Source organism: Zosterops lateralis (assembly GCF_965231275.1).
Source record: "Zosterops lateralis genome assembly, chromosome: 3".
Taxonomy (NCBI): domain Eukaryota; kingdom Metazoa; phylum Chordata; class Aves; order Passeriformes; family Zosteropidae; genus Zosterops; species Zosterops lateralis.
Window position 1 is genome coordinate 113,036,536 of NC_139764.1, and position 24,743 is coordinate 113,061,278.

The 24,743-nt window shown below is 40.7% G+C and overlaps 1 protein-coding gene across 1 annotated transcript in view; it reads left to right on the top strand.

Annotated features, from left to right (window-relative positions):
• Window positions 1-21,281, top strand: part of EFR3B (EFR3 homolog B) — a gene marked incomplete at its 3' end in the record, with an annotated part of 82,576 nt that extends 61,295 nt beyond the window's left edge. Inside the window, exons 15-25 of the mRNA XM_083857663.1 lie at window positions 1,063-1,224; window positions 1,700-1,753; window positions 1,870-1,935; window positions 2,444-2,497; window positions 2,893-2,958; window positions 3,113-3,247; window positions 10,901-11,104; window positions 13,382-13,430; window positions 15,887-15,993; window positions 18,082-18,131; window positions 21,125-21,281. Coding sequence (XP_083713789.1) covers window positions 1,063-1,224; window positions 1,700-1,753; window positions 1,870-1,935; window positions 2,444-2,497; window positions 2,893-2,958; window positions 3,113-3,247; window positions 10,901-11,104; window positions 13,382-13,430; window positions 15,887-15,993; window positions 18,082-18,131; window positions 21,125-21,281 — 1,104 coding nt within the window. The remainder of the gene's footprint in view (window positions 1-1,062; window positions 1,225-1,699; window positions 1,754-1,869; window positions 1,936-2,443; window positions 2,498-2,892; window positions 2,959-3,112; window positions 3,248-10,900; window positions 11,105-13,381; window positions 13,431-15,886; window positions 15,994-18,081; window positions 18,132-21,124) is intronic.
• Between the last annotated feature and the right edge of the window lie 3,462 nt (window positions 21,282-24,743).

Here is a 24,743-nt window from a genome sequence, read left to right on the forward strand (position 1 = left end):
CAAATAATCACCAAAATCCCCCTAAAATTTTTTTTAAAACCACCAAAAAAGCACCAAAAAAAAATCCAAAAAAGGATCCCGGAAAAAGCTGAAAAAATTCCCCAAAAAATCCACAGAAAACATAAAAAAAAATCCACCAAAATCCCTGAAAAATCCCCAAAACCACCAAAAAACACCTCAAAAAATCCCAAAAAAAATCCCAAAAAATCCCCAAACTCCCCAAACCCCCAAATTTTCCCAAAATCCCATTTTTCCACCCCAATTTTCCCAGCACGGCCCGCAGCTCTTCCGGCACATTCCCAAAAAATCCCTAAAAATTCCCCCCCAAACCACAAAAAATCCCCAAAAACACCAAAAAAATTTCAAAAAAATCCCCCAAAAATTCCAAAAAAATCTCTAAAACCCACTAAAAAAATCTAAAAAAATTCCCCCAAAAATACCAAAAACTTCCTCAAAAAAACACCAAAAAAAATCCTCAAAAAATCCCCAAAAAAATTCTCAAAAATTCCCCTAAAAATTTTTAAAAAGACCCAAAAAACCCCTAAAAATTTCCAAAACATCCTGAAAAAAGCCGAATTAATTCCCAAAAAAATCCACAAAAACACGAAAAAAATCTGCCAAAATCCCAAAAAACACCAAAACAATCCCCCCAAAAATCCACCAAAAACAGCAAAAAAATAAATTCAAAAAAATCCCCAAAATCCCCCTTAAAAATTTCAAAAATTCCCCAAAAACCACCAAAAACTTTCTCAAGAAAACACCAAAAAAACCCTCAAAAAATCCCCCAAAAATTTCCAAAAATTCCCAAAAAGCACCAAAAAAATTCCCAAAAAATCCCCAAAAAATCCCTCAAAAAAATCTCCAAAAAACACCAAAAAAATCCTCAAAAAACATGAAAAAAATTCCAAAAAATCCCTCAAAAAACACCCCAAAAATTCCCTAAAAACTGCTAAAAAACCCTCAAAAAATCCCAAAAAATTCCCCAAAAAATCCCCAAACTCCCCAAACCCCAAAATTTCCCCAAAATCCCATTTTTTCACCCCAAAAATCTGATTTTCCCAGCACGGCCCTCAGCTCTTCCGGCACATTTTCCTGGTGGCCCGAGAAGGTTCCAATTCCCGCCGACATTTCCGGGCCCTTTTCCGACTCCTGGCCCTGCTCAGCCTCGAGTTGGCCAACGACGACGTCATCGTCGACCTCCTGAGACTCGTCCTGGCACTCCAGGTACAGAATTCCCAGAATTTTGGGAATTTTTGGGAATTTTTTTGGAATTTTTTGGCATTTTTTGGGGATTTTTGAGGGCATTTTTGGGTGGTTTTGTTGGGATTTCAGGGTTTTCCAATGACAACGTCATCGTCGACCTCCTGCGCCTCGGCCTGGCACTCCAGGTACCAAAATTTGGGAATTTTGGGAATTTTGGAATTTTTTTGGAATTTTTTTGGAATTTTCTGGGATTTTTTGGGAATTTTTAGGGATTTTTTGGGGATTTTTTTGGGGTTTTTGGGGGAATTTGGAGTTGGCCAACGACGACGTCATCGTCGACCTCCTGAGACTCGTCCTGGCACTCCAGGTACCAAAATTTGGAAAATTTGGAAATTTTGGGAATTTTTGGGATTTTTTGGCAATTTTTGGGGGATTTTTGGGGGGTTTTTTTGGCATTTTTTGGGGATTTTTTGGGGGATTTTTTGGGGTATTTCAGTTGGCCAACGACGACGTCATCGTCGACCTCCTGCGCCTCGTCCTTGCATTCCAAGTATGGAATTCCCAGAATTTTGGGAATTTTAGGAATTTTTGGATTTTTTTTGGATTTTTTTGGGGATGTTTTTGGTATTTTTGAGGGATTTTTGGGAGGTTTTGGGGGATTTTTAGATGGATTTGGGGTTGGCCAACAACGATGTCATTGTCGACCTCCTGCGCCTCGTCCTCGCACTCCAGGTGAGAAATTTGGGAATTTTGGGGATTTTTGGGAATTTTTCGGGATTTTTTTGGAATTTTTTGGGATTTTTTTGGGCATTTTTTGGGGATGTTTTGGGGCATTTTTGGGTGGTTTTGTTGGGATTTCAGGGTTGACAAAGACGACGTCATCGTCGACCTCCTGCACCTCGTCCTGGCCCTGCAGGGACCAAAATTTGGGAATTTCCAAAATTTGGGGGATTTTGGGATTTTTTGGGGATTTTTTTGGAATTTTTTGGGAAATTTTGGGGATTTTTTGGGGTATTTTTGGGGCTGTTTTGTTGCAATTTTGGGTTTCCCGATGGTGACATCATCGTCGACCTCCTGCACCTCGTCCTGGCACTCCAGGTATGGAATTCCCAAAATTCTTGGAATTCCCAGAATTATTAGGAATTTTGGGGATTTTTTTGGGGGCATTTTTTGGGCATTTTTGGGCATTTTTGAGGAATTTTTGGGGGAATTTTTGACGGATTTTTGGGGCTATTTGGAGTTGGCCAACAACAATGTCATCGTCGACCTCCTGCGCCCCGTCCTCGCACTCCAGGTGGGAAATTTGGGAATTTTGAGCAGTTTTGGGAATTTTGGAATTTTTTGGGGAATTTTTTGGGATTTTTTTTTTTGGCATTTTTTGGGATTTTTTTGGGATTTTTTTTGGCATTTTTTGGGATTTTTGAGGGATTTTTGGGGAATTTGGAGTTGGCCAACTATGACGTCATTGTTGATCTTGTGTGCCTCATCCTTGCACTCCAGGTACAGAATTCCTAAAATTTCAGGAATTTGGGGATTTTTTTTGATTTTTTTTGGATTTTGGGGGATTTTTGGGATTTTTAAAGGAATTTTTAGGATTTTTGGGATTTTGGGGGGGATTTTTAGGGATTTTTTTTTGAGATTTATTTGGGTATTTTGGGGATTTTTGGGAGGTTTTGGGGGATTTTGTAGACGGATTTGGGATTGGCCAACGACGACGTCATCGTTGACCTGCTGCACCTCATCCTGACGCTCCAAGTATGAAAATTTGTGGGATTTTGGGGAGTTTTGGGAATTTTAATTTTTTTTAAAAAAAATCCCTCAACTTTTTCCCCAAATCCCTCAATTTTTTTGGGACAAATCTCATAAATTCCAGCCTTAATTTTGCCTTTTTTTATTTTATATTTTTCAGGATTTGGCCCAAGGCCGGGAGGAGCCGTCGCTGCCGCCCCAAAACCGCTGCTCCCTGCTGGCCCTGGGGGGCGCCTTCATGGCCCTGCTGGGGACCCTCCTCGGGGTCCCAGGGCTCGTCCAGCACGTCCAGGAGGTCGGGAAACCCCAAAATCCCAAAAATTCCCAAAAACCCCCAAAAAATCTGGGAGTTTTTGGGAGTTCGGGAAGGATTTTTTGGGTTTTTTTGGGCTTTTTTGGGGTTTTTGTTGGGGTTTGGAGCTCAGGGCGTTCCTGGACTCTGATTGACGTGCCCAGACTCATCCAGCACGTCCAGGAGGTCGAGAAATCCTAAAAATCAAAAAAATCCCAAAAAAATCCCCAAAATTTGGGAGCTCCGGGAAGGTTTTATTGGGATTTTTTGGGGATTTTTGGGGGTTTTTTTGGGGTTTGGGAGGCGCCTTCATGGCCCTGCTGGGGACCCTCCTCGGGGTCCCAGGGCTCGTCCAGCACGTCCAGGACATCGAGAAATCCCAAAAACCCCAAAATTCCCAAAAACCCCAAAAAAATCCCCCAAAAAATCCAAATTTCTGGGAGTTTTTAGGAGTTCGCGAAGGATTTTTTGGGATTTTTTGGGGTTTTTTGGAGCTCAGGGTATTCCTGGACCCTCCTCGGGGTCCCAGGGCTCATCCAGCACGTCCAGGAGGTCAAGAAACCCCAAAAACCCCAAAATCCCAAAAAAATCCCTCAAAAAATCTCCAAAATTTGGGAGTTCTGGGAAGGTTTTATTGGGATTTATTGGGATTTTTTGGGATTTTTTGGGGATTTTTGGAGCTCAGGACGTTCCTGGACCCTCATTGGGATCCCCAAATTCATCCAGCACGTCCAGGAGGTCAAGAAACCCCAAAAACCCCAAAATCCCAAAAAAAAATCCCCCAAAAATCCCAAATTTCTGGGAGTTTTTAGGAGTTCGCGAAGGATTTTTTGGGATTTTTTGGGGTTTTTTGGAGCTCAGGACGTTCCTGGACCCTCCTCGGTGTCCCAGGGCTCGTCCAGCACGTCCAGGAGGTCGGGAAACCCCAAAATCCCAAAAAAAATCCCCAAAAATCCCCAAAATTCCCCAAAAAATCTGGGAGTTTTTAGGAGTTAGCGAAGGATTTTTTGGGGATTTTTTGGGGGTTTTTTGGAGCTCAGGACATTCCTGGACCCTCATTGGGGTCCCCAGATTCATCCAGCACGTCCAGGAGGTCGAGAAACCCCAAAAACCCCAAAATCCCAAAAAATCCCCAAAAAATCCCCCCAAAAATCCCAAATTTCTGGGAGTTTTTAGGAGTTCGCAAAGGATTTTTGGGATTTTTTGGGGTTTTTTGGAGCTCAGGACATTCCTGGACCCTCATTGGGGTCCCAGGGCTCGTCCAGCACGTCCAGGAGGTCAGGAAACCCCAAAAACCCCAAAAAATCCCAAAAATCCCCCAAAAAATCCCAAATTTCTGGGAGTTTTTAGGAGTTCAGGAAGGATTTTTTGGGTTTTATTGGGTTTTTTTGGAGCTCAGGATGTTCCTGGACCCTCATTGGGGTCCCCAAATTCATCCAGCATGTCCAGGAGGTCGAGAAACCCCAAAAACCCCAAAATCCCAAAAAATCCCTCAAAAAATCTCCAAAATTTGGGAGTTCTGGGAAGGTTTTATTGGGATTTTTTTGGATTTTTTTGGATTTTTTGGGGGTTTTTTGGAGCTCAGGACGTTCCTGGACCCTCATTGGGGTCCCCAGATTCATCCAGCACGTCCAGGAGGTCAAGAAACCCCAAAAACCCCAAAATCCCAAAAAACCCCAAAAAATCCCAAATTTCTGGGAGTTTTTAGGAGATGGCGAAGGATTTTTTGGGGATTTTTTGGGGGTTTTTTGGGGTTTTTTGGAGCTCAGGACGTTCCTGGACCCTCCTCGGGGTCCCAGGGCTCATCCAGCACGTCCAGGAGGTCAAGAAACCCCAAAATCCCAAAAAAAATCCCCAAAAATCCCCAAAATTCCCCAAAAAATCTGGGAGTTTTTAGGAGTTAGCGAAGGATTTTTTGGGATTTTTTTGGATTTTTTGGGGGTTTTTTGGAGCTCAGGACATTCCTGGACCCTCATTGGGGTCCCCAGATTCATCCAGCACGTCCAGGAGGTCGAGAAACCCCAAAAACCCCCAAAAATCCCAAAAATCCCCCCAAAAATCCCAAATTTCTGGGAGTTTTTAGGAGTTCAGGAAGGATTTTTTGGGTTTTATTGGGTTTTTTGGAGCTCAGGATGTTCCTGGACCCTCATTGGGGTCCCCAAATTCATCCAGCACGTCCAGGAGGTCGAGAAACCCCAAAAACCCCAAAATCCCAAAAAATCCCCAAAAAATCCCCCCAAAAATCCCAAATTTCTGGGAGTTTTTAGGAGTTCGCAAAGGATTTTTTGGGATTTTTTAGGGTTTTTTGGAGCTCAGGACATTCCTGGACCCTCATTGGGGTCCCAGGGCTCGTCCAGCACGTCCAGGAGGTCAGGAAACCCCAAAAACCCCAAAAAATCCCAAAAATCCCCCAAAAAATCCCAAATTTCTGGGAGTTTTTAGGAGTTCAGGAAGGATTTTTTGGGTTTTATTGGGTTTTTTTGGAGCTCAGGATGTTCCTGGACCCTCATTGGGGTCCCCAAATTCATCCAACACGTCCAGGAGGTCAAGAAACCCCAAAATCCCAAAAAAAATCCCCAAAAATCCCCAAAATTCCAAAAAAAATCTGGGAGTTTTTAGGAGTTCGCGAAGGATTTTTTGGGATTTTTTGGAATTTTTTGGGATTTTTTGGGGGTTTTTTGGAGCTCAGGACGTTCCTGGACCCTCATTGGGGTCCCCAAATTCATCCAGCACATCCAGGAGGTCGAGAAACCCCAAAAACCCCAAAATCCCAAAAAATCCCCCCAAAAATCCCAAATTTCTGTTGGTTTTGGGTCATTCGGGAAGGATTTATTTGGATTTTTTTGGGGTTTTTGGGGTTTTTTGGAGCTCAGGACGTTCCTGGACCCTCATTGGGATCCCCAAATTCATCCAACACGTCCAGGAGGTCAAGAAATCCCAAAAACCCCAAAATCCCAAAAAATCCCCCCAAAAATCCCAAATTTCTGTTGGTTTTGGGTCATTTGGGAAGGATTTATTGGGATTTTTTGGGGATTTTTTGGGATTTTTTGGGGATTTTTGGAGCTCAGGACGTTCCTGGACCCTCCTCGGGGTCCCCAAATTCATCCAGCACGTCCAGGAGGTCGAGAAACCCCAAAAACCCCAAAATCCCAAAAAAAACTCCCAAAAAATCCCCCAAAAAATCCCCCAAAAAATCCCCAAATTTCGGGAGTTCTGGGAAGGTTTTATTGGGATTTATTGGGATTTTTTGGGGTTTTTTGGAGCTCAGGACATTCCTGGACCCTCATTGGGGTCCCCAAATTCATCCAACACGTCCAGGAGGTCAGGAAACCCCAAAAACCCCAAAATCCCAAAAAATCCCCCCAAAAATCCCAAATTTCTGGTGGTTTTGGGTCATTCGGGAAGGTTTTATTGGGATTTTTTGGGGATTTTTGGAGCTGGGGCTGTTCCTGGACCTTTATTGGGGTTTTTTTAGGATTTTGATTTTTTTTTTTTTTTTAGGATTTTCAGGGGTTTTTTTAGGATTTTCAGGGGGGTTTTTAGGATTTGGATTTTTTAATGAATTTAAGGGATTTTTTTGGGGATTTGGGGTTTTTCCAGCTGCTCTTTTTCCACTTTTTCCATGTTTTTCTCTCCCCTCCAGGTGATCGAGGCCCGACAGAAGGAGGCGCCTTTTCTGCTGCCTGAAGAGGCTTTTGGGGACAACCCCCGGTGAGAATTCCCAAATTTTCCCCCAAAAAATCCCAAAAAATAAAAAAAAATATTCCCCCAAAATGAAAAAAAAAATTCTCCAAAAAATTCCCCCGAAATAAAAAAAAAAAAAATTCCCCCAAATTAAAAAAAAAACTTCCCGAAATAAAATAAAAAATTCCCCAAAATAAAATAAAAAAAATCCCCAAAATAAATAAAAGTCCCAAGAAATTCCCCCAAATTAAAAAAAAAATCTCAAGAAATTCCCTCAAAATAATAATAAAAAAAATCCCCCCCAAATTCCCCAAAATATTCCAGAATATTTCCCAAAAATCCCCAAAAATCCCCCCAAAAATTCCCCAAAAAATTCCCCCAAAATTCCCCCAAAAAATCCCCTCAAAATTTCCCCCAAAATAAAAAAAAACCCTAAAAATTGTTCCAAAATAATAATAATGAAAAAATTCCCCCAAATTCCTCAAATTTTTCCAAAATATTTCCCCAAAATCAAAAAAAAAATCCCCCCAAAAAATCCCTAAAAAATTCCCCCCAAAATCCCTAAAAAAATTCCCCAAAAAAGTCCCCCAAAAATTCCCAAAAAAAATCCTCAAAAAAACCCCCAAAATTCCCCTCCAAAAAAAAGAAAAATCCCTACAAAATTCCCCCCAAATTCCCCAAAATTTTCCAAAATATTTCCCCAAAATCAAAAATAAATCCCCCAAAAATTCCTTAAAAACTTAAAAAAAATCCCAAAAAATTCCCCCAAATTCCCCCCAAAATCCCCAAAAAACAAACAAACAAAAAAAACCCCAAAATTTTGTAAAAATTCCCCCCAAAATCCCCAAAATTTTTCAAAATATTTCTCCACAATCCAAAAAAATCCACCCCCCAAAATCCCTAAAAAAATTCCCAAAAAAATCCCCAAAAATTCCCCTTAAAAATCCCCCCAAATTTTCCCCAAAAAATCCCCCCAAAATTCCCTCCAAAAATCCCCTAAAAATCCCAAGAAATTCCCCCAAAATAAAAAAAAATCCCCCCAAAATTTCCCCCAAATTCTCCAAAATGTCCCAAAAATTCCCCAAAAAAACAAACAAAAAACCCCCAAAATTTTGTAAAAATTCCCCCCAAAATCCCCAAAATTTTTCAAAATATTTCCCCAAAATCCAAAAAAATTCCCTCCAAAAATTTCCAAAAAAATTCCCCCCAAAATCCCTAAAAAATTTCCAAAAAAATTCCCCCCAAAAATCCCCAAAAAATTCTCCCAAAAATAACCCCCAAAAAACCTTTTAAAATGTCAAAAAAAATCCCCCCAAAAATCCCCCAAAATTTGCAGAAAAATCTCCCGAAATTGCCGAAAAATCCCTGAAAAATCCCCCAAAAAATCCCCAAAAAATCCCCAAAAAATCCCCAAAAAATCCCCCAAAAATCCCAAAAAAATCCCAAAAAAATCCCAAAAAAATCCCCAAAAAATCCCAAAAAATCCCCTAAATTTTGGGATTTTTTCCCCCATGTTTTGTCAGGCTGGAGCCCCTCCCTGACCCAGGGGCAGATCAGCGACGCCCTCGGGACAAATCCCCCCAAAATATCCCCTAAAAATCCCCTAAAAAAACCTTTAAAAATCCCAAAAAAAATCACCAAAAATCCTCTCAAAAATCATCCCAAAAATCCTTTAAAAATGCCTCCAAAAATTACAAAAAATACCCCCAAAAATTCGCAGAAAAATCTCCCGAAATTGCCAAAAAATCCCAAAAAAATCCCCAAAAAAATCCCCCAAAAAATCCCAAAAAATCCCCAAAAAATTCCCAAAAATTTTCCAAAAAATTTCTAATAAATTTCCCAAAAAATCCTAAATTTTCCCCAATTTCTGTCAGGCTGGAGCCCCTCCCTGAGCTGATTCCGGAGCTGTTGTTCTCCGCGGGCCGGATCAGCGACGCCCTCGGCAGCGGCGGCTACAGCACCGAGCGCCTCAACCTCCCCTACACTCCCCTCAGTTATGGTCAGATTTGGGGGAAATTTTGGGATTTTTGGGAAAATTTGGGATTTTTTTGGGGAATTTTTGGGATTTTTGGGGATTTTTTGGAATTTTTGGGGGTGATTTTTGGGGTTTTTTAGGGATTTTTAAGGGGATTTTAGGGGATTTTTTAGGGGATTTTAGTAGATACTTGGGATTTTTTAGGGAAATTTAGGGGATTTTTTTGGGGAATTTGGGGGATTTTGGGGTTTTTTTGCCATTTTTGGGGGATTTTTAGGGGATTTTGGGGGATTTTTTTGGGGTTTTTTTAGGGGATTTCTGGAGGATTTTTAGGGGATTTCTGGAGGATTTTTTTGGCTTTTGGTGGGAATTCTTTGTTATTTCGGGAGATTTTGGGGATTTTTCTGAAAATTTGGGGGATTTGGGGGACTTTTGGGGTTTTGGGGGTTTTAGGTGATTTTTGGGGATTTTTTGGGGATTTTTTAGGGATTTTTTGGCTTTTCATGGGAATTCTTTGTGAATTTCGGAGCTTCATTTCAGAGATTTTTTAGGGGTTTTTTTTATTTTTTGGGCCAATTTGGGAGGTTTGGGGGCTTTTTGGGGGATTTGGGAATTTTTTTAGAATTTTTAGGGATTTTTTTGGGGGGATTTTTGGAGATTTACAGAATTTTTTAGGGATTTTTAGGGGATTTTTTTGGTTTTTCATGGTAATTCTTTGTGAATTTGGGGCTTCATTTCAGAGATTTTTAATGAAGTTTTTGGGGATTTTTGGAGGATTTTTTAGGGATTTTTTGGAGGCTTTGGGGGGAATTTTGGGGGGATTTTTTGGGGGATTTTTGGGGGATTTTTTTGGATTTTTTAGGGAATTTTTGGGGGGAATTTTTGGGGGATTTTTTGGGGGGTTTTGTCAGGATATCTTTGCTCAACCTCCCCTACACTCCCCTCAGTTATGGGGAGATTTGAGGGAAATTTTGGAATTTTTGGGAAAATTTGGGATTTTTTGGGGATTTGGGGGTTTTGGGGATTTTTGGGGATTTTTTGGGATTTTTGGGGGGGACTTTTATGGATTTTTTAAGGTTTTTTAGGGATTTTTGGGGATTTTTTGAGAGATTTTTTAGGGATTTTTTAGGGATTTTTTAAGGGATTTTTGAGGGATTTTTTGGGATTCATCGAGAGATTTTTTTTGAAGGATTTTTGGGGGTTTTGGGGATTTTTTTGGAGGGATTTTGGGGATTTTTTAGGGATTTTTAGGGGATTTTTTTGGCTTTTCGTGGGAATTCTTTGTGAATTTCAGGGCTTTGTTTCAGGGAATTTTTAGGGATTTTTTGGGGGGATTTTTTGGGGATTTTTGGTGGATTTTTTAGGGATTTTTGGAGGCTTTGGGGGGAATTTTTGGGGGATTTTTTGAGGATTTTTGGGGGATTTTTTTGGGGATTTTTGGGGATTTTTTGGGGAATTTTTTAGGGAATTTTTGGAGGATTTTTGGGGGTTTTGTCAGGATATCTTTGCTCAGCCTCCCCTACACTCCCCTCAGTTATGGGGAGATTTGGGGGAAATTTGGGGATTTTTGGGAAAATTTGGGATTTTTTCAGGATTTGGGGCTTCTGGGGATTTTTGGGGATTTTTGTTGGGATTTTTTGGGAATTTTTTGGGGAGGCTTTTGCCAGTTTTTGGGGATTTTGCAGGGATTTTTAGGAGATTTTTTACGTTTTTTTAAAGGATTTTTTAGGGGATTTTTAGGGGAATTTGGGGATTTTTTGGGGATTTTTAGAGAATTTTTAGTGGGGTTTTTTTTCGCTTTTGGTGGGAATTCTTTGTGATTTTGGGGCTTCATTTCAAGGATTTTGGGGGATTTCTTGGAGATTTTTTGGGGATTTTTTGGAGGATTTTGGGGGGGATTTTTTAGGGATTTTTTTAGGGATTTTTTGGGGATTTTTCAGGGATTTTTTATGGATTTTTTTTAGGGATTTTTTTTTGATTTTTCAGGGATTTTTTAGGGAATTTTTTGGGGATTTTTTAGCAATTCCCTCCCAGAATTTTTTGGGAATTCTGCCTGGATTTTTTTGGGAATTCCTGCCCCAGAAAATTTGTTTTTTTCTGTGATTTCAGACGAGGAACGACTGTCCAAGAGAAAATCCATCGGGGAAACCGTTTCCCTGCAGGTCGAGGTCGAGTCCCGCAACAGCCCCGAGAGGGAACAGGTGGGAAAAATCCAAATTTTGGGGCATTTTTTTGGGATTTTGGGGATTTGGGGGAATTTTGGGGGGGATTTTTGAAGGATTTTTGAGGGATGTTTTGGGGGAATTTCTGGGGAATTTTGAGGGGATTTTTTAAGGATTTTTTTGAGGGATTTTTTTGGGATTTTTTGAAGGATTTTTTGGGGGATTTTGGAGGATTTTTTAAAGGATTTTTAGGGGAATTTTTTTGGAATTTTTAGGAATTTTTGAGGGATTATTTGAGGGTTTTTTGGGGGAGTTTTGAGGGATTTTTTGGAGATTTTTAAAGGGATTTTTTTGGGAATTTTTTGAGGGGTTTTTTTGGGAATTTGTTGGGATTTTTTTCAGGAATTCTTGGGATTTTGGGGGATTATTTTGTGAATTCTTTGGGATTTGGGGGTGGGGGATTTTTGGGGATTTTGGGGGGATTTTTTGGGATTTTAGGGGTGGTTTTTTTGGGATTTTTGGGAATTATTTGGAATTTTGGGGGAATTCGTGGGGATTTTTTGGGATTTTGGGATTTTTTGGGGAATTTTGGGGATTTTTTGGGAGTTTTTTTGGGAATTTCTTGGGATTTTTTTCAGGAATTCTTGGGATTTGGGGGATTATTTTGTGAATTCTTTGGGATTTGGGGGTGGGGGATTTTTGGGGATTTTTTGGGAAATTTTGGGGAATTATTTGGGATTTCAGGGAGGATATTTTTATGAATTCTTTGGGATGTTTTGGGGAGTTATTTGGAATTTTGGGGGAATTTTTGGGGATTTTGGGGGGATTTTTTTGGGATTTTAGGGGTTTTTTTTTGGGATTTTTGGGAATTATTTGGAATTTTGGGGGAATTCGTGGGGATTTTTTGGGATTTTGGGATTTTTTGGGGAATTTTGGGGATTTTTTGGGGGTTTTTTTGGGAATTTGTTGGGATTTTTTTCAGGAATTCTTGGGATTTTGGGGGATTATTTTGTGAATTCTTTGGGATTTGGGGGTGGGGGATTTTTGGGGATTTTTTGGGAAATTTTGGGGAATTACTTGGGATTTGGGGGGATTTTTTTAGGAATTCTTTGGGATGTTTTGGGTGGGGAATTATTTGGAATTTTGGGGGAATTTTGGGGGATTTTAGGGGGATTTTTGGGGATTTTTTTGGATTTTTGGGGATTTTTTTCAGGGTTTTTTTGGGAATTATTTGGAATTTTGGGGGAATTCGTGGGGATTTTTTGGGATTTTGGGGAGTTGGGGGAATTTTTTGGGATTTTTGGGGGTTTTTTTGGGAATTTGTTGGGATTTTATTGTGAATTCTTTGGGATTTTGGGGGGAATTTTGGGGGGAGTTCTTTGGGGTTTTTTTTGAGATTTTGGGGATGTTTTTGGATTTTTTGGGGGGATTTTTGAGATTTTTTTGGGGATTTTTGAGGGACTTTTTGGCAATTTCTCGGGATTTTTCTGGGAATTTTTGGGGATTTTTTGGGGATTTTAAATGGATTGGGGGGGGGAATTTTTTTTTTAATTTTTGGGGAATTCTTTTGGATTTTAGGGGATTTTGGGGGGGAATTCTTCGAGATTTTGGGGGAATTCTTGGGGGAATTTTTTTGGGATTTGGGGGAATTTTTTGGAATTTTTGGGGATTTTTTGGGGGATTTTTTTGGAAATTCTTTGGGATTTTCTGAGATTTTGGGGGAAATTATGGGATTTTGCGGGAATTTGGGGGATTTTAGGGGGGGTTTTGGGAAATTTTGAGGGAATTTGGGGGATTTTTTGGGATTCTGGGGAATTTTGGGAAATTCCAGGAATTTGAGGGATTTTGGGTAATTTTGGGGATTTGGGGGGAATTTTGGGGAGTTTTTGGGGGAATTCTTCGGGATTTTGGGGATTTTTTTTTTTTTTAATTCTTTGAGATTTGGGGGAAATTTTTTTTTTAAATTTGGGGATTTTTTTGGATTTTTTCAGGAATTTTTTGGGATATTTTTGGGGGGGATTTTTTTGGCAATTTCTGGGGATTTTTCTGGGAATTTTGGGGGATTTTTTGGGAATTTTTAAAGGATTTGGGGGGGGATCTTTGGAGAATTCTGGGAATTTTTGGGGCTTTGGGGGATTTTTTTGGGAATTCTTTGGGATTTTGGGGAATTCACGGAACAGCCCCAAGAGGGAACAGGCGCCAAATTCTGGGAATTTTGGGGAATTTGGGATTTTGGGGAATTTGAGGGGATTTTTTTGGGAATTTTTGGATTTTTTGGGGAAGATTTCATCCCATTTTTCCCTTTCCTGTTTCCAGAGGGCCCCGGCCGAGGAAATCACCTACGAGACGCTGAAAAAAGCCATCGGTGAGGAAAGAATTCCAGGAATTTGGGGAATTTTGGGAATTCTGGGAATGGGGGAAAAGGCTGGGAGAGCCCAGAGAAGAAATTCCCAGATTTTCCCTCTGGAATTCCCAGATTTTTTCGCTATGGAATTCCAGTATTTTTCCCTCTGGAATTCTGGGATTTTCCCTCTGAAATTCCAGGAATTTTCCCTCTTAAATTCTGGAATTTTCCCTCTGAAATTCCAGGGTTTTTTCCCTCTGGAATTCTGGGATTTTTCCCTCTGAAATTCCAGGGTTTTTTCCCTCTAAAATTCTGGGATTTTTCCCTCTAAAATTCCAGGATTTTTTTCCCACTGCAATCCTGGGTTTTTTTCCTCTGGAATTCTGGGATTTTCCCTCTTAAATCCCAGAATTTTTCCCTTTGGAATGCCCAGATTTTCCAGGATTTTTCCCTGTTTTTAACCCTTTAGTGGACAGCGTGGCAGTGGAGGAGCAGAAACTCCTGGAATTCCTGAGATTTTCCCTCTGAAATTTCGGGATTTTTTCTCTAAAATTCCCAGAATTTTCCCTCTGAAATTCCGGGATTTTTCCCTCTAAAATTCCAGGAATTTTCCCTCTGAAATTCCAGGAATTTTCTCTCTGAAATTCTGGGATTTTCCCTCTGAAATTCCCACATTTTTTCCCTTTGGAATTCTGGGATTTTTCCCTCTGGAATTCCAGGATTTTTCCTCTGAAATTCCCAGATTTTCCCTGTAGAATTCCAGATTTTTCCCTGTTTTTAACCCTTCAGTGGACAGCGTGGTGGCGGAGGAGCAGAAACTCCTGAAATTCCGTGATTTTTTTCCTCTAAAATCCCAGGATTTTTCCCTCTGGAATTCTGGGATTTTCCCTCTTAAATCCCAGGATTTTTCCTTTTGGAATTCCCAGATTTTCCCGGATTTTCCCCTGTTTTTCCCCCTGCAGTGGACAGTGTGGTGGTGGAGGAGCAGAAACTCCTGAAATTCCGCAATTTTTTCCCTCTGAAATCCCAGGATTTTTTTCCTCTGAAATTCCCAGATTTTTTTCCCTATAGAATTCCAGGATTTTTCCTCTGAAATTCCCAGATTTTCCCTGTAGAATTCCAGATTTTTCCCTGTTTTTAACCCTTCAGTGGACAGCGTGGTGGCGGAGGAGCAGAAACTCCTGAAATTCCGTGATTTTTTTCCTCTAAAATCCCAGGATTTTTCCCTCTGGAATTCTGGGATTTTCCCTCTTAAATCCCAGGATTTTTCCCTTTGGAATTCCCAGATTTTCCAGGATTTTTCCCTGTTTTTCCCCCGCAGTGGACAGCGTGGCTGTGGAGGAGCAGAAACTCCTGGAATTCCCAGAATTTTCCCTCTGAAATTCTGAGATTTTTTTCCCTATAGAATTCCAGGAATTTTCCCTCTGAAATCCCAGATTTTCCCTCTGAAATTCTGGAATTTTCCCTCTGAAATTCTGGGATTTTTTCCCTCTGAAATTCTGGGAATTTTCCCTCTAAAATTCCAGGATTTTTCCCTCTAAAATTCCTGAGATTTTCCCTCTGCGATTCCGGGAATTTTCCCTGTGAAATTCTGGAATTTTCCCTCTTAAATTCCAGGATTTTTTCCCTCTGAAATTCCTGGAATTTTCCCTCTGGAATTCCACGATTTTTTTCTCTGAAATTCCGCGATTTTTCCCACTGGAATTCCAGGATTTTCTTCCCTCTGAAATTCCAGGATTTTTCCCTCTCAAATTCTGGGATTTTTCCCTATGAATTTTCCAGGATTTTTCCCTCTGGAATTCCGGGATTTTCCCTCTTAAATCCCGGGATTTTTCCCTTTGGAATTCCCAGATTTTCCCGGATTTTTCCCTGTTTTTCCCCCTTCAGTGGACAGCGTGGTGGTGGAGGAGCAGAAACTCCTGGAATTCCCAGAATTTTCCCTCTGAAATTCTGAGATTTTTTTCCCTATAGAATTCCAGGAATTTTCCCTCTTAAATCCCAGATTATCCCTCTGAAATTCTGGGATTTTCCCTCTGAAATTCTGGGATTTTTTTCCTCTGAAATTCTGGGAATTTTCCCTCTAAAATTCCAGGATTTTTCCCTCTAAAATTCCTGAGATTTTCCCTCTGCGATTCCGGGAATTTTCCCTCTGAAATTCCAGGAATTTTCCCTCTTAGATTCTGGAATTTTCCCTCTGAAATTCCAGGGTTTTTTCCTCTGGAATTCTGGGATTTTTTCCCTCTGAAATTCCAGGGTTTTTTCCCTCTGGAATTCTGGGATTTTTCCCTCTGAAATCCTGGGAATTTTCTCTCTGAAATTCTGGGATTTTTCCCTCTAAAATTCCAGGATTTTTTCCCACTGCAATCCTGGGATTTTTTTTCCTCTGGAATTCTGGGATTTTCCCTCTTAAATCCCAGGATTTTTCCCTTTGGAATTCCCAGATTTTCCCGGATTTTTCCCTGTTTTTCCCCCTGCAGTGGACAGCGTGGCGGTGGAGGAGCAGGAGCGCGAGCGGCGCCGTCAGGTTGTGCAGAAATTCCAGAAGGCGCCATTCGAGGAAATCGCCGCCCACTGCGGGGCCAGGGTGAGCATTCCCAAAAAATCCCAAAAAATTCACCGGGAATTTGGGAATTCCGGGAGTTCCGGGGGTGCACAAAAAGTCCCCCCAAAAAACCCCAAAAAACAAGTCCCAAAAAGCCCAAAAAAACCCCAAAAAGCCCAAAAAGTCCCAAAATGCCCCAAGAGCCCAAAGCCCCGAAATGGCCCAAAACCCCCCAAAAAAGTCCCCAAACCCACCAGATCAAAAGGCCCCAAAAAGCCAAAAATGAAAAAAAGGCCCAAAATGCACAACCCCCCTCCCAAAAAAGTCCTAAAAAAAGTCTCCAAAATGCCCAAGAGCCCAAAGCCCCAAAAAACCTCAAAAAGTCCCAAAAAGTCAAAAAAAACCCCAATAAAACCCCCCAAAAAACAAGTCCCCAAATGCCCCAAAAAGTCCCAAAACCACCAGACCAGAAAGCCCCAAAAAGGCCCCAAAAAGCCAAAGGAAAAACCCCAAAAAGCAAAAAAAAAAAGGTTCCAAAAAGTCCCAAAAAAGCAGCAAAAAGCCCCCCCAAAAAATTCCCAAAAAAGTCCCAAGAAAAGTCCCCAAAAGGCCCAAAGCCCCAAAAAGCCTCCAAAAGTCTCAAAAAGCAGAAAAAACTGCAAAGAACCCCCCAAAAACCCCCCAAAAAACAAGCCCCAAAAGCCCCAAAAAAGCCCCAAAAAGGTACCAAAAAAGGCCTAAAAATGCCCCCAAAAAGTTCCATTCAAGGTCGGTGCCCACTGTGGGTTGAGGGTGAGAATTTCCAAAAATTCACTGGGAATTCTGGAATTCTGGGAGTTCTGGGGGAGCACAAAAAGTCCCCCCAAAAAACCCCCAAAAAATAAGTCCCAAAAAGCCCAAAAAAACTCCAAAAAACCAAAAAAAGTCCCAAAGATGCCCCAAAAATGCCCCAAAAAAGCCCTAAAAATGCCCAAAAAAAAACCCCAAAAAATGCCCCAAAAATGGCCCAAAAATGGCCCAAAAATGGCCCAAAAATGGCCCAAAAATGCCCCAAAAACCCAAAAAAAGCCCCAAAATGGCCAAGAGCCCAAAGCCCCAAAATGGACCCAAAATGTCCCAAAAAGACAAAAAAACAAAAACGGCCCCAAAAGCAAAAATCCTAAAAAGCCCCAAAATGACCCAGAAAGAAAAAAGCCCCAAAACCCTCAAAAAGCCCCAAAAACACCAAACCAAAAAGCCTCAAAAGGCCCCAAAAAGGCCAAAAAATGTCCCCAAAAAATGTCCCCAAAAATCCCACAAACCCACAAGACCCAAACAGCACCAAAAATGCCCCAAAAATGCCCCAAAAATGCCCCAAAAATGCCCTCGAAAAGTTCCATTGGAGGAGGTCGGTGCCCACTGTGGGTTGAGGGGGAGAATTCCCAAAAATTCACCGGGAATTTGGGAATTCCGGGAGTTCTGGGGGAGCTCAAAAAGTCCCCCCCAAAAAACAAGTCCCAAAAGCCCCAAAATTCCCCAAAAATGCCCTAAAAATGCCCTAAAAATGCCCCAAAAAAGCATTTTTTCCCTCTGGGATGAGAATTCCCATTTTTCCCCCCTGGGATGAGAATTCCTGGTTTTTTTCTGGAATGAGAATTCCCAGTTTTTCCCACTGGGATGAGAATTCCCAGTTTTTTTCTGGGATGAAAATTCCTGGGTTTTTTGGGATGAGAATTCCCAGTTTTTCTGGGATGAGAATTCCTGGTTTTTCCCACTGGGATGAGAATTCCCATTTTTTTTCTGGGATGAGAATTCCCATTTTTTTTTGGGATGAGAATTCCCATTTTCTCCCCTGAGATGAGAATTCCCGTTTTCTCCCCTGGGATGAGAATTCCTGGTTTTTCCCTGAGATGAGAATTCCCCGTTTTTCTGGGATGAGAATTCCCATTTTTTTGGGGGGATGAGAATTCCCTGTTTTTTCCCCCTGGGATGAAAATTCCCTTTTCTTTTTTTTTTTCCTGGAATGAAAATTCCTGTTTTTCCCTGGAATGAGAATTCCCACTTTTTTCACTGGGATGAAAATTCCCATTTTTTTTCTGGGATGAGAATTCCCGGTTTTTTCTGGGATGAGAATTCCCGTTTTTCCCGCAGGCGTCGCTGCTGCAGAGCAAACTGAACCAGATCTTCGAGATCACCATCCGGTGAGGGACACCGGGAATTCCGCGATTATTCGGGAATTTGGAGATTCGGGAATTTGATATTGGGAATTTGGGAATTTGGGAATTTGAGTTTGGGAATTTGGGAACGGGGATTCGGGAATTTGGGAATTAGGGAATGGGAATTTGGGATTGGAGGATGGGATTTGGGAATGAGGACAGGAATTTGGGAATTTGGGATTGAAAATTTGGGAATCTGGGAATGGGAATCAGGGATTGGAGGATGGGATTTGGGAATGGGAATTTGGGAATTCGGGAATTTGCAAATGGAAATTTGGGAAAGGGAATTCAGGAATTTGGGAATTTGGGAATGGGGATTTGGGAATGGGGATTTGGGAATGGGGATTTGGGAATTTGGGAATGGAGGATGGGATTTGAGATTTGGGATTGGGAATTTGGGAACAGAAATCCGGGAATGAGAACGGGAATTTGGGAATTCGGGAATTTGGGAATTCGGGAATAGGAATTTGGGAAAGAGAATTTGGGAATGGGGATTTGGGATCGGGAATTTGGGAATTTGGGATTGAGAATTCGGGAATTTGGGATTACAGGATGGGACTTGGGAATGGGAATTTGGGAATTTGGGATTGGGGATGGGAATTTGGGAATTTGGGACTTAGGGAATGGGAATTTGGGATTGGAGGATGGGATTTGGGATTGGGAATGGGAATTTGGGAATGGAAATTCGGGAATGAGAACGGGAATTTGGGAATTTGGGAATTCGGGAATTTGATATTGGGAATTTGGGAATTCGGGAATAGGAATTTGGGAAAGAGAATTTGGGAATGGGGACGGGAATTTGGGAATTTGAGAAATGGAATTTGGGAATTTGGGAATTTGGGAATGAGCCCAGATTTGGGATTGGGAATTTGGGGATTCGGGATCGGGAATTCAGGATTAGGAATTTGGGATCAGGAATGGCACCGGGAATTTGGGAATATGGGAATGACAGAAATGGGAATTTGGGAATTTGGGAATTTAGGAATGACGACGGGAATTCAGGATGGAGGATGGGAATTCGGGAATTTGGGAATGAGATTTGGGATCGGGAATGTGGGAATGGGAACTGGGGAATGAGAATTCAGGGATTTGGGATTGGGGAATGGAGATTTGGGAATGACAAGGGGAATTTGGGAATTTGGGATTGGAGGACGGGACTTGGGATTGGGAATGGGAATTTGGGAATGGAAAGAGGAATTTGGGAATTTGGGTTTGGGAATTTGGGATTGAGAATTTGGGAATTTGGGATTGGAGACAGGAATTTGAGAATGGGAATTCAGGAATGGGAATGGGGATTTAAAAATGGGGACGGGAATTTGGGAATGAGAGGAGGGATTTGGGATTGGGAATGGAAATTTGAACAGGAATTTGGGAATTCGGGAACAGGAATTTGGGAATTTTGGATTGGAGGCTGGGATTTGAGAATGGGAATTCAGGAATGGGGATTTGGGATCAGGGAACAGGAATTTGAGAATTAATTTGGGAATTTGGGATTGGAGGACGGGACTTGGGAATGGGAATTTGGGAAATGGAATTTGGGATGGAAATTTGGGAATGACAATGGGAATTTGGGAATTTGGGAATTCAGAATCAGGAATTCGGGATCAGGAATGGCACCGGGAATTTGGGAACGAGGACAGGAATTTGGGAAATTTGGGATGGGGAACAGGAATGTGAGAATTTGGGAATTTGGGATCAGGAATTTGGAAATGAGAACCTGGGATTTGGGGACGGGAATTGGGAAACAGGAATTTGGGAATGAGCCGGGATTTGGGATTGGGAAATGGGAATTTGGGATCCAAGGCTGGGATTTGGGAACGGGAATTTGGGATTGGGAATTCAGGATTGGGGATGGGAATTCGGGAGTGGCAACAGGAATTCGGGAATTTGGGAATTCGGGAACTTGGGGTGGGGAATTCGGGGAATTCAAGAAGGACAACGGGAATTGGGGATCGGGAATTTGGGAATGTCGATGGGAATCTGGGAATTCAGTCCCAGGAATTCAAGGATTTTGGATCAGGGGTTTGGGATTTGGGATGGGAATTTAGGAATGGGAGTTTGGGAATTTGGGATTTGGGATCTTTGGGGCCGGGATCAGGAGCAGCTCCCGGGTGGGGGGTGGAGGGGCTGGGAATCCCCTTTTCCCATCCCAAATTCCCATTTTTCCTGCCCCAAATCCCTGTTTCCTTCCCATTTTTCCCACCCCAAATCCCCATTTTTTTCCCCATCCCAATTTCCCATTTTTCCAGATTTTCCGAAATCCCATTTTCCCCATCCCAAACCCCAAATTCCGATTCCCAAACCCCATTTTCCCCTATTTTTTTCCATTCCAAATTTCCCATTTTCCTCATTTTTCCCATTCCCAAACCCCGTTTTCCCCCATTTCCCATCCCAATTTTTCCCCATTTTCCCCCAATCCCAATCCCATTTTTCCCACCCCAAATTCCCATTTATCTCAAATCCCCATTTTCCCCAATCCCATTTTTCCACATTTTTCCCCACCCCAAATCCTCATTTTCCCATTCCCAAATCTCCATTTTTCCCACTTTCCCCATTCCCAATTTCCCATTTCCCCCATTTTTCCCAAATCCCATTTTCCCCACCCCAAACCCCCGAATTCCCATTTTTCCTATTCCCAAACCCCATTTTCCCATTCCCAAATCTCCATTTTTCCCACTTTCCCCACCCCAAATCCCCAATTTCCCATTCCCACTTCCATTTTTCCCATTCCCAATCCCCAAATCCCCATTTTTCCCATCCCAATTTCCCATTTCTCCAGATTTTCTGAAATCCCATTTTCCCCATCCCAACCCCCAAATTCCCATTTTTTCCTCATTTCCCCATCCCAAATCCCATTTTTCCCTGTTTTTCCCCATCCCAAATTCCCATTTTTTCCCCATTTTTCCCCATTTTCCCCCCCGTTTTTCCCACCCAACAATCCCAGTTTTTATGGTGACGGTTCCCATTTTTCCCCCCAGGCCCCCCCCGAGTCCGTCCGGCGCCGTCGGGGCCGTTTTGGGTCCCCAAATCCCCCAAAATCCCCAAAACCCCCAAAATCCCCAAATCCCCCCAATCCCCCCCCAGAGCTCCATCCCCGTCTACGAAATGAAATTCCCAGATCTTTGTGTCTACTGAAATTCCCCCCCAAAAATTCCCAAAAAATTCCCCCAAAATTCCCAAAAAAATTCCCAAAAAATTCCCCCAAAATTAAAAAAAAAAAAATCCCGAAATTTCTATCGGAATTCCCAAAAAATTCCCAAAAAATTCGCAAAAAATTTCCAAAGAATTCTCCAAAAATTCGAAAAAAAATTCCCCAAAATTTCCATCAAAATTCACAAAAAATTGCCCCCAAAAAATTCTCAAAATTTTCCATTGGAATTCCCAAAAAATTTCCATCAAAATTCCCCAAAAATTTCCATCAAAATTCCCCAAAAATTTCCAAAAAATTCCCCAAAAAATTCCTCAAAAATCCCCAAAAATTCCCAAAAATTTCCATCAGAATTAAAAAAAAATTGAAAAAAATTCCCAAAAACTTCCCCCCAAATTTCCTTGAAATTCCCAAAAAAATCCCCCAAAATTGACATCAAAATTTAAAAAAAAATCCATCAAAATTCCCAAAAATTTCCATCAAAATTCCCAAAGAAATCCCCAAAAAATTCCCCCAAAATTCCAAAAAAATTCCCATCAAAATTCCAAAAAAAATTTCCAAAAAAAAATCCCCCAAAATTTCCATAAAAATTCCCAAAAAAATTCCCAGATTTTCCCTGGAATTCTGAAGGTTTTGAGCCTGAAATTCCCAGATTTTTTCCTGGATTTGGGGGGTTTTTGGGGTCAAAATTCCAAAATTCCTGTGAAAAATGGGAATTTGGGGATTTTTTTGGGAATTCTCTCAATTTCCTGGAATTTCCTGTTGGATTTGGGATCTGGGAAAAGTCGCGGAATTTTTGGATCTAAATTCAAAAAATTCCTGAAAAAATCTGGGAATTTTGGGATCAAACTTGGAGATTTTGGGGTTTTTTGGGGTAAAATAAAAGAAAAAAAAAAAGGGGGGGAAAATCATTGGAATTTCCCCCCAAAAAAGTGGAAAAAAATGGGAAAAACCACCGGAATTCCCAAAAAATAAAAGAGGAAAAAATGGGAAAAAAAGCCCCAGAATTCCCAAAAGAAAAAGGGGAAAAGTACAGAAAAAAAAAAATCAGAATTCCCAAAAAATTGGTGGAAAAAAACTGGGAAAACCCACTGGAATTAAAAAAAAAAAAAAAAAAAAATTTTAAAAAAAAAAAAAAGGGGGGGGGAAAAATTGGGAAAAATCACCAAAATTCCCAAAAAAGAGGAAAAAAATGGGAAAAAACCCACTGGAATTCCCCCCAAAAAAGTGGGAAAAAACACAGGAAAAAACCACTGGAATTCCCCCAAAAAAGTGGGAAAAAAAAAGGGAAAAAATCACCAGAATTCCCAAAAAAAAAAAAAAAGAGGAAAAAAATTGGAAAAAAGCACCAGAATTCCCATAAAAAAGAGGAAAAAAATGGGGAAAAAAATTCCCTTGGGAGAAGAAAAAGCCCAAAATTTTGGCCCTTTTTTCCCCAAAATTCCGAATCTTTTTATCCCAAAATTCCAGGATTTTTTTTCCCTAAAATTCCGGGGATTTTTTTCCCAAAATTCGTCTCTTTTTCCCCAAAATTCCGTGATTTTTTATCCCAAAATTCCAGGGGTTTTTTTTCCCCAAAATTCCAATTCTTTTTCCCAAAATTCCCCGATTTTTTAATCCCAAAATTCCAGCCTCTTTTTCCCAAAATTCCAGGTTTTTTTATCCCAAAATTCTGGGACTTTTTATCCCAAATATTCCAACCTTTTATCCCGAAATTCCGGGTTTTTTTCCCCAAAATTCTGATTCTTTTGCCCCAAAATTCCAACCTTCTATCCCAAAATTCCAGGTTTTTTTTCCCCAAAATTCCGGGATTTTTTCACCCCAGAATTCCAGGATTTTTTCCCCAAAATTCTGGAATTTTTAATCCCCAAATTCCAACTCTTTTTATCCCAAAATTCTGGGTTTTTTCCCCCAAAATTCCACCTCTTTTTTTCCAAAAATTCTGATTCTTTTTCCCAAAATTCTCTGATTTTTTTTATCCCAAAATTCCAGGATTTTTTTTCCCAAAATTCCAGGATTTTTTATCCCAAAATTCCGACTATTTTATTCCAAATTTTTATGCCAAAATTCCAGAATTTTTTCCCCAAATTCCGACTCTTTTTATCCCAAAATTCCGCTTTTTTTCCCCACAAAATTCCGGATTTTTTTCCTCCAAAATTCCAGCCTTTTATCCCCAAAATTCCGACTCTTTTTATCCCAAAATTCTGGAATTTTATCCCAAAATTCCGTGTTTTTCCCCCCCCCCCCCCCCCGAGCGGATCCGAAGATTCCTGAAGGCGCCGTCGGAATTCCCAAAATAAAAATTCCCAAAATAAAAAATTCCCAATAAAAAATTTTCAAGATTCTTTCGGAGTGTTTGGAATTTTTTGGGTTTTGGGAACGGAGGGGGGGGAAGGGAGGGAATTTCTGGAATTTTTCTTGGAATTTTTCTGGAACTTTCTTGGAATTTTAGTGGAAATTCCGTCAATTTTTCCTTAAAATTTTCTTTGGAATTTTCTTGGAATTTTCCTGGAATTTCCTTTGGAATTTCCCCAGAACTTCCTTGGAATATTCCTGGAATTTTTCTGGAATTTCCTTGGAATTTTCCTTAAAATTTTCTTTGAAATTTCCCTGGAATTTCCTTGGAATTTCTCTGGAATTTTCTGGAATTTTCTTGGAATTTTCCTTTAAATTTTCTTTGGGATTTCCTTGGGATTTCCTTGGAATTTCTTTGGAATTTTCCTGAAACTTCCTAAGAATTTTCTTGGAATTTCTTAGGAATTTTCCCTGGATTTTTTCTGGAATTTCCTTTTAATTTCCTTTGGAATTTTCCAGGAATTTCCTTTGGAAATTTTCCTGGAATTTCAGTGGAATTTCCTTGGAATTTTCCTTAAAATTTTCTTTGAAATTTCCCTGGAATTTCCTTTGGAATTTCCAGGAATTTCCTTGGAATTTTCTTGGAATTTCTTTGGAGTTTCTGTGGAATTTTTCTGGAATTTCCCTGGAATGTCCTTGGATATTTCTTGGAGTTTCCTGGAATTTTCTTGGAATTTTCCTTTTAATTTCCTTTGGAATTTTCCAGGGATTTCCTTGGAATTTCTTTAGAATTTTCCTGGAATTTCCCTGAAAGTTCCTTGGAATTTTCCTGAACATTCCTGTGGAATTTCCTTTGGAATTTTCCTTTAAATTTTCTTCGAGATTTCCTTGGAATTTTCTTGCAATTTCTTCGGAATTTCCCTGGAATTTTCCTTAAAATTTTATTTGGAATTTTCCTGGAATTTCCTTGGAGTCTTTCAGGAATTTTCTTGGATATTTCTTGGAGTTTTTTTCTTGGAATTTTCTTGACATTTCCTTGGAATTTCCTTGGAATTTCATGGCAGTGTGGGAGGGTGGGCAAAGAGCAGGAGCCAATGAGGTGAGAGCACAGAAATGAGCAGCCAATGAGAGGGGGGCACAGAAGTCAGTGGCCA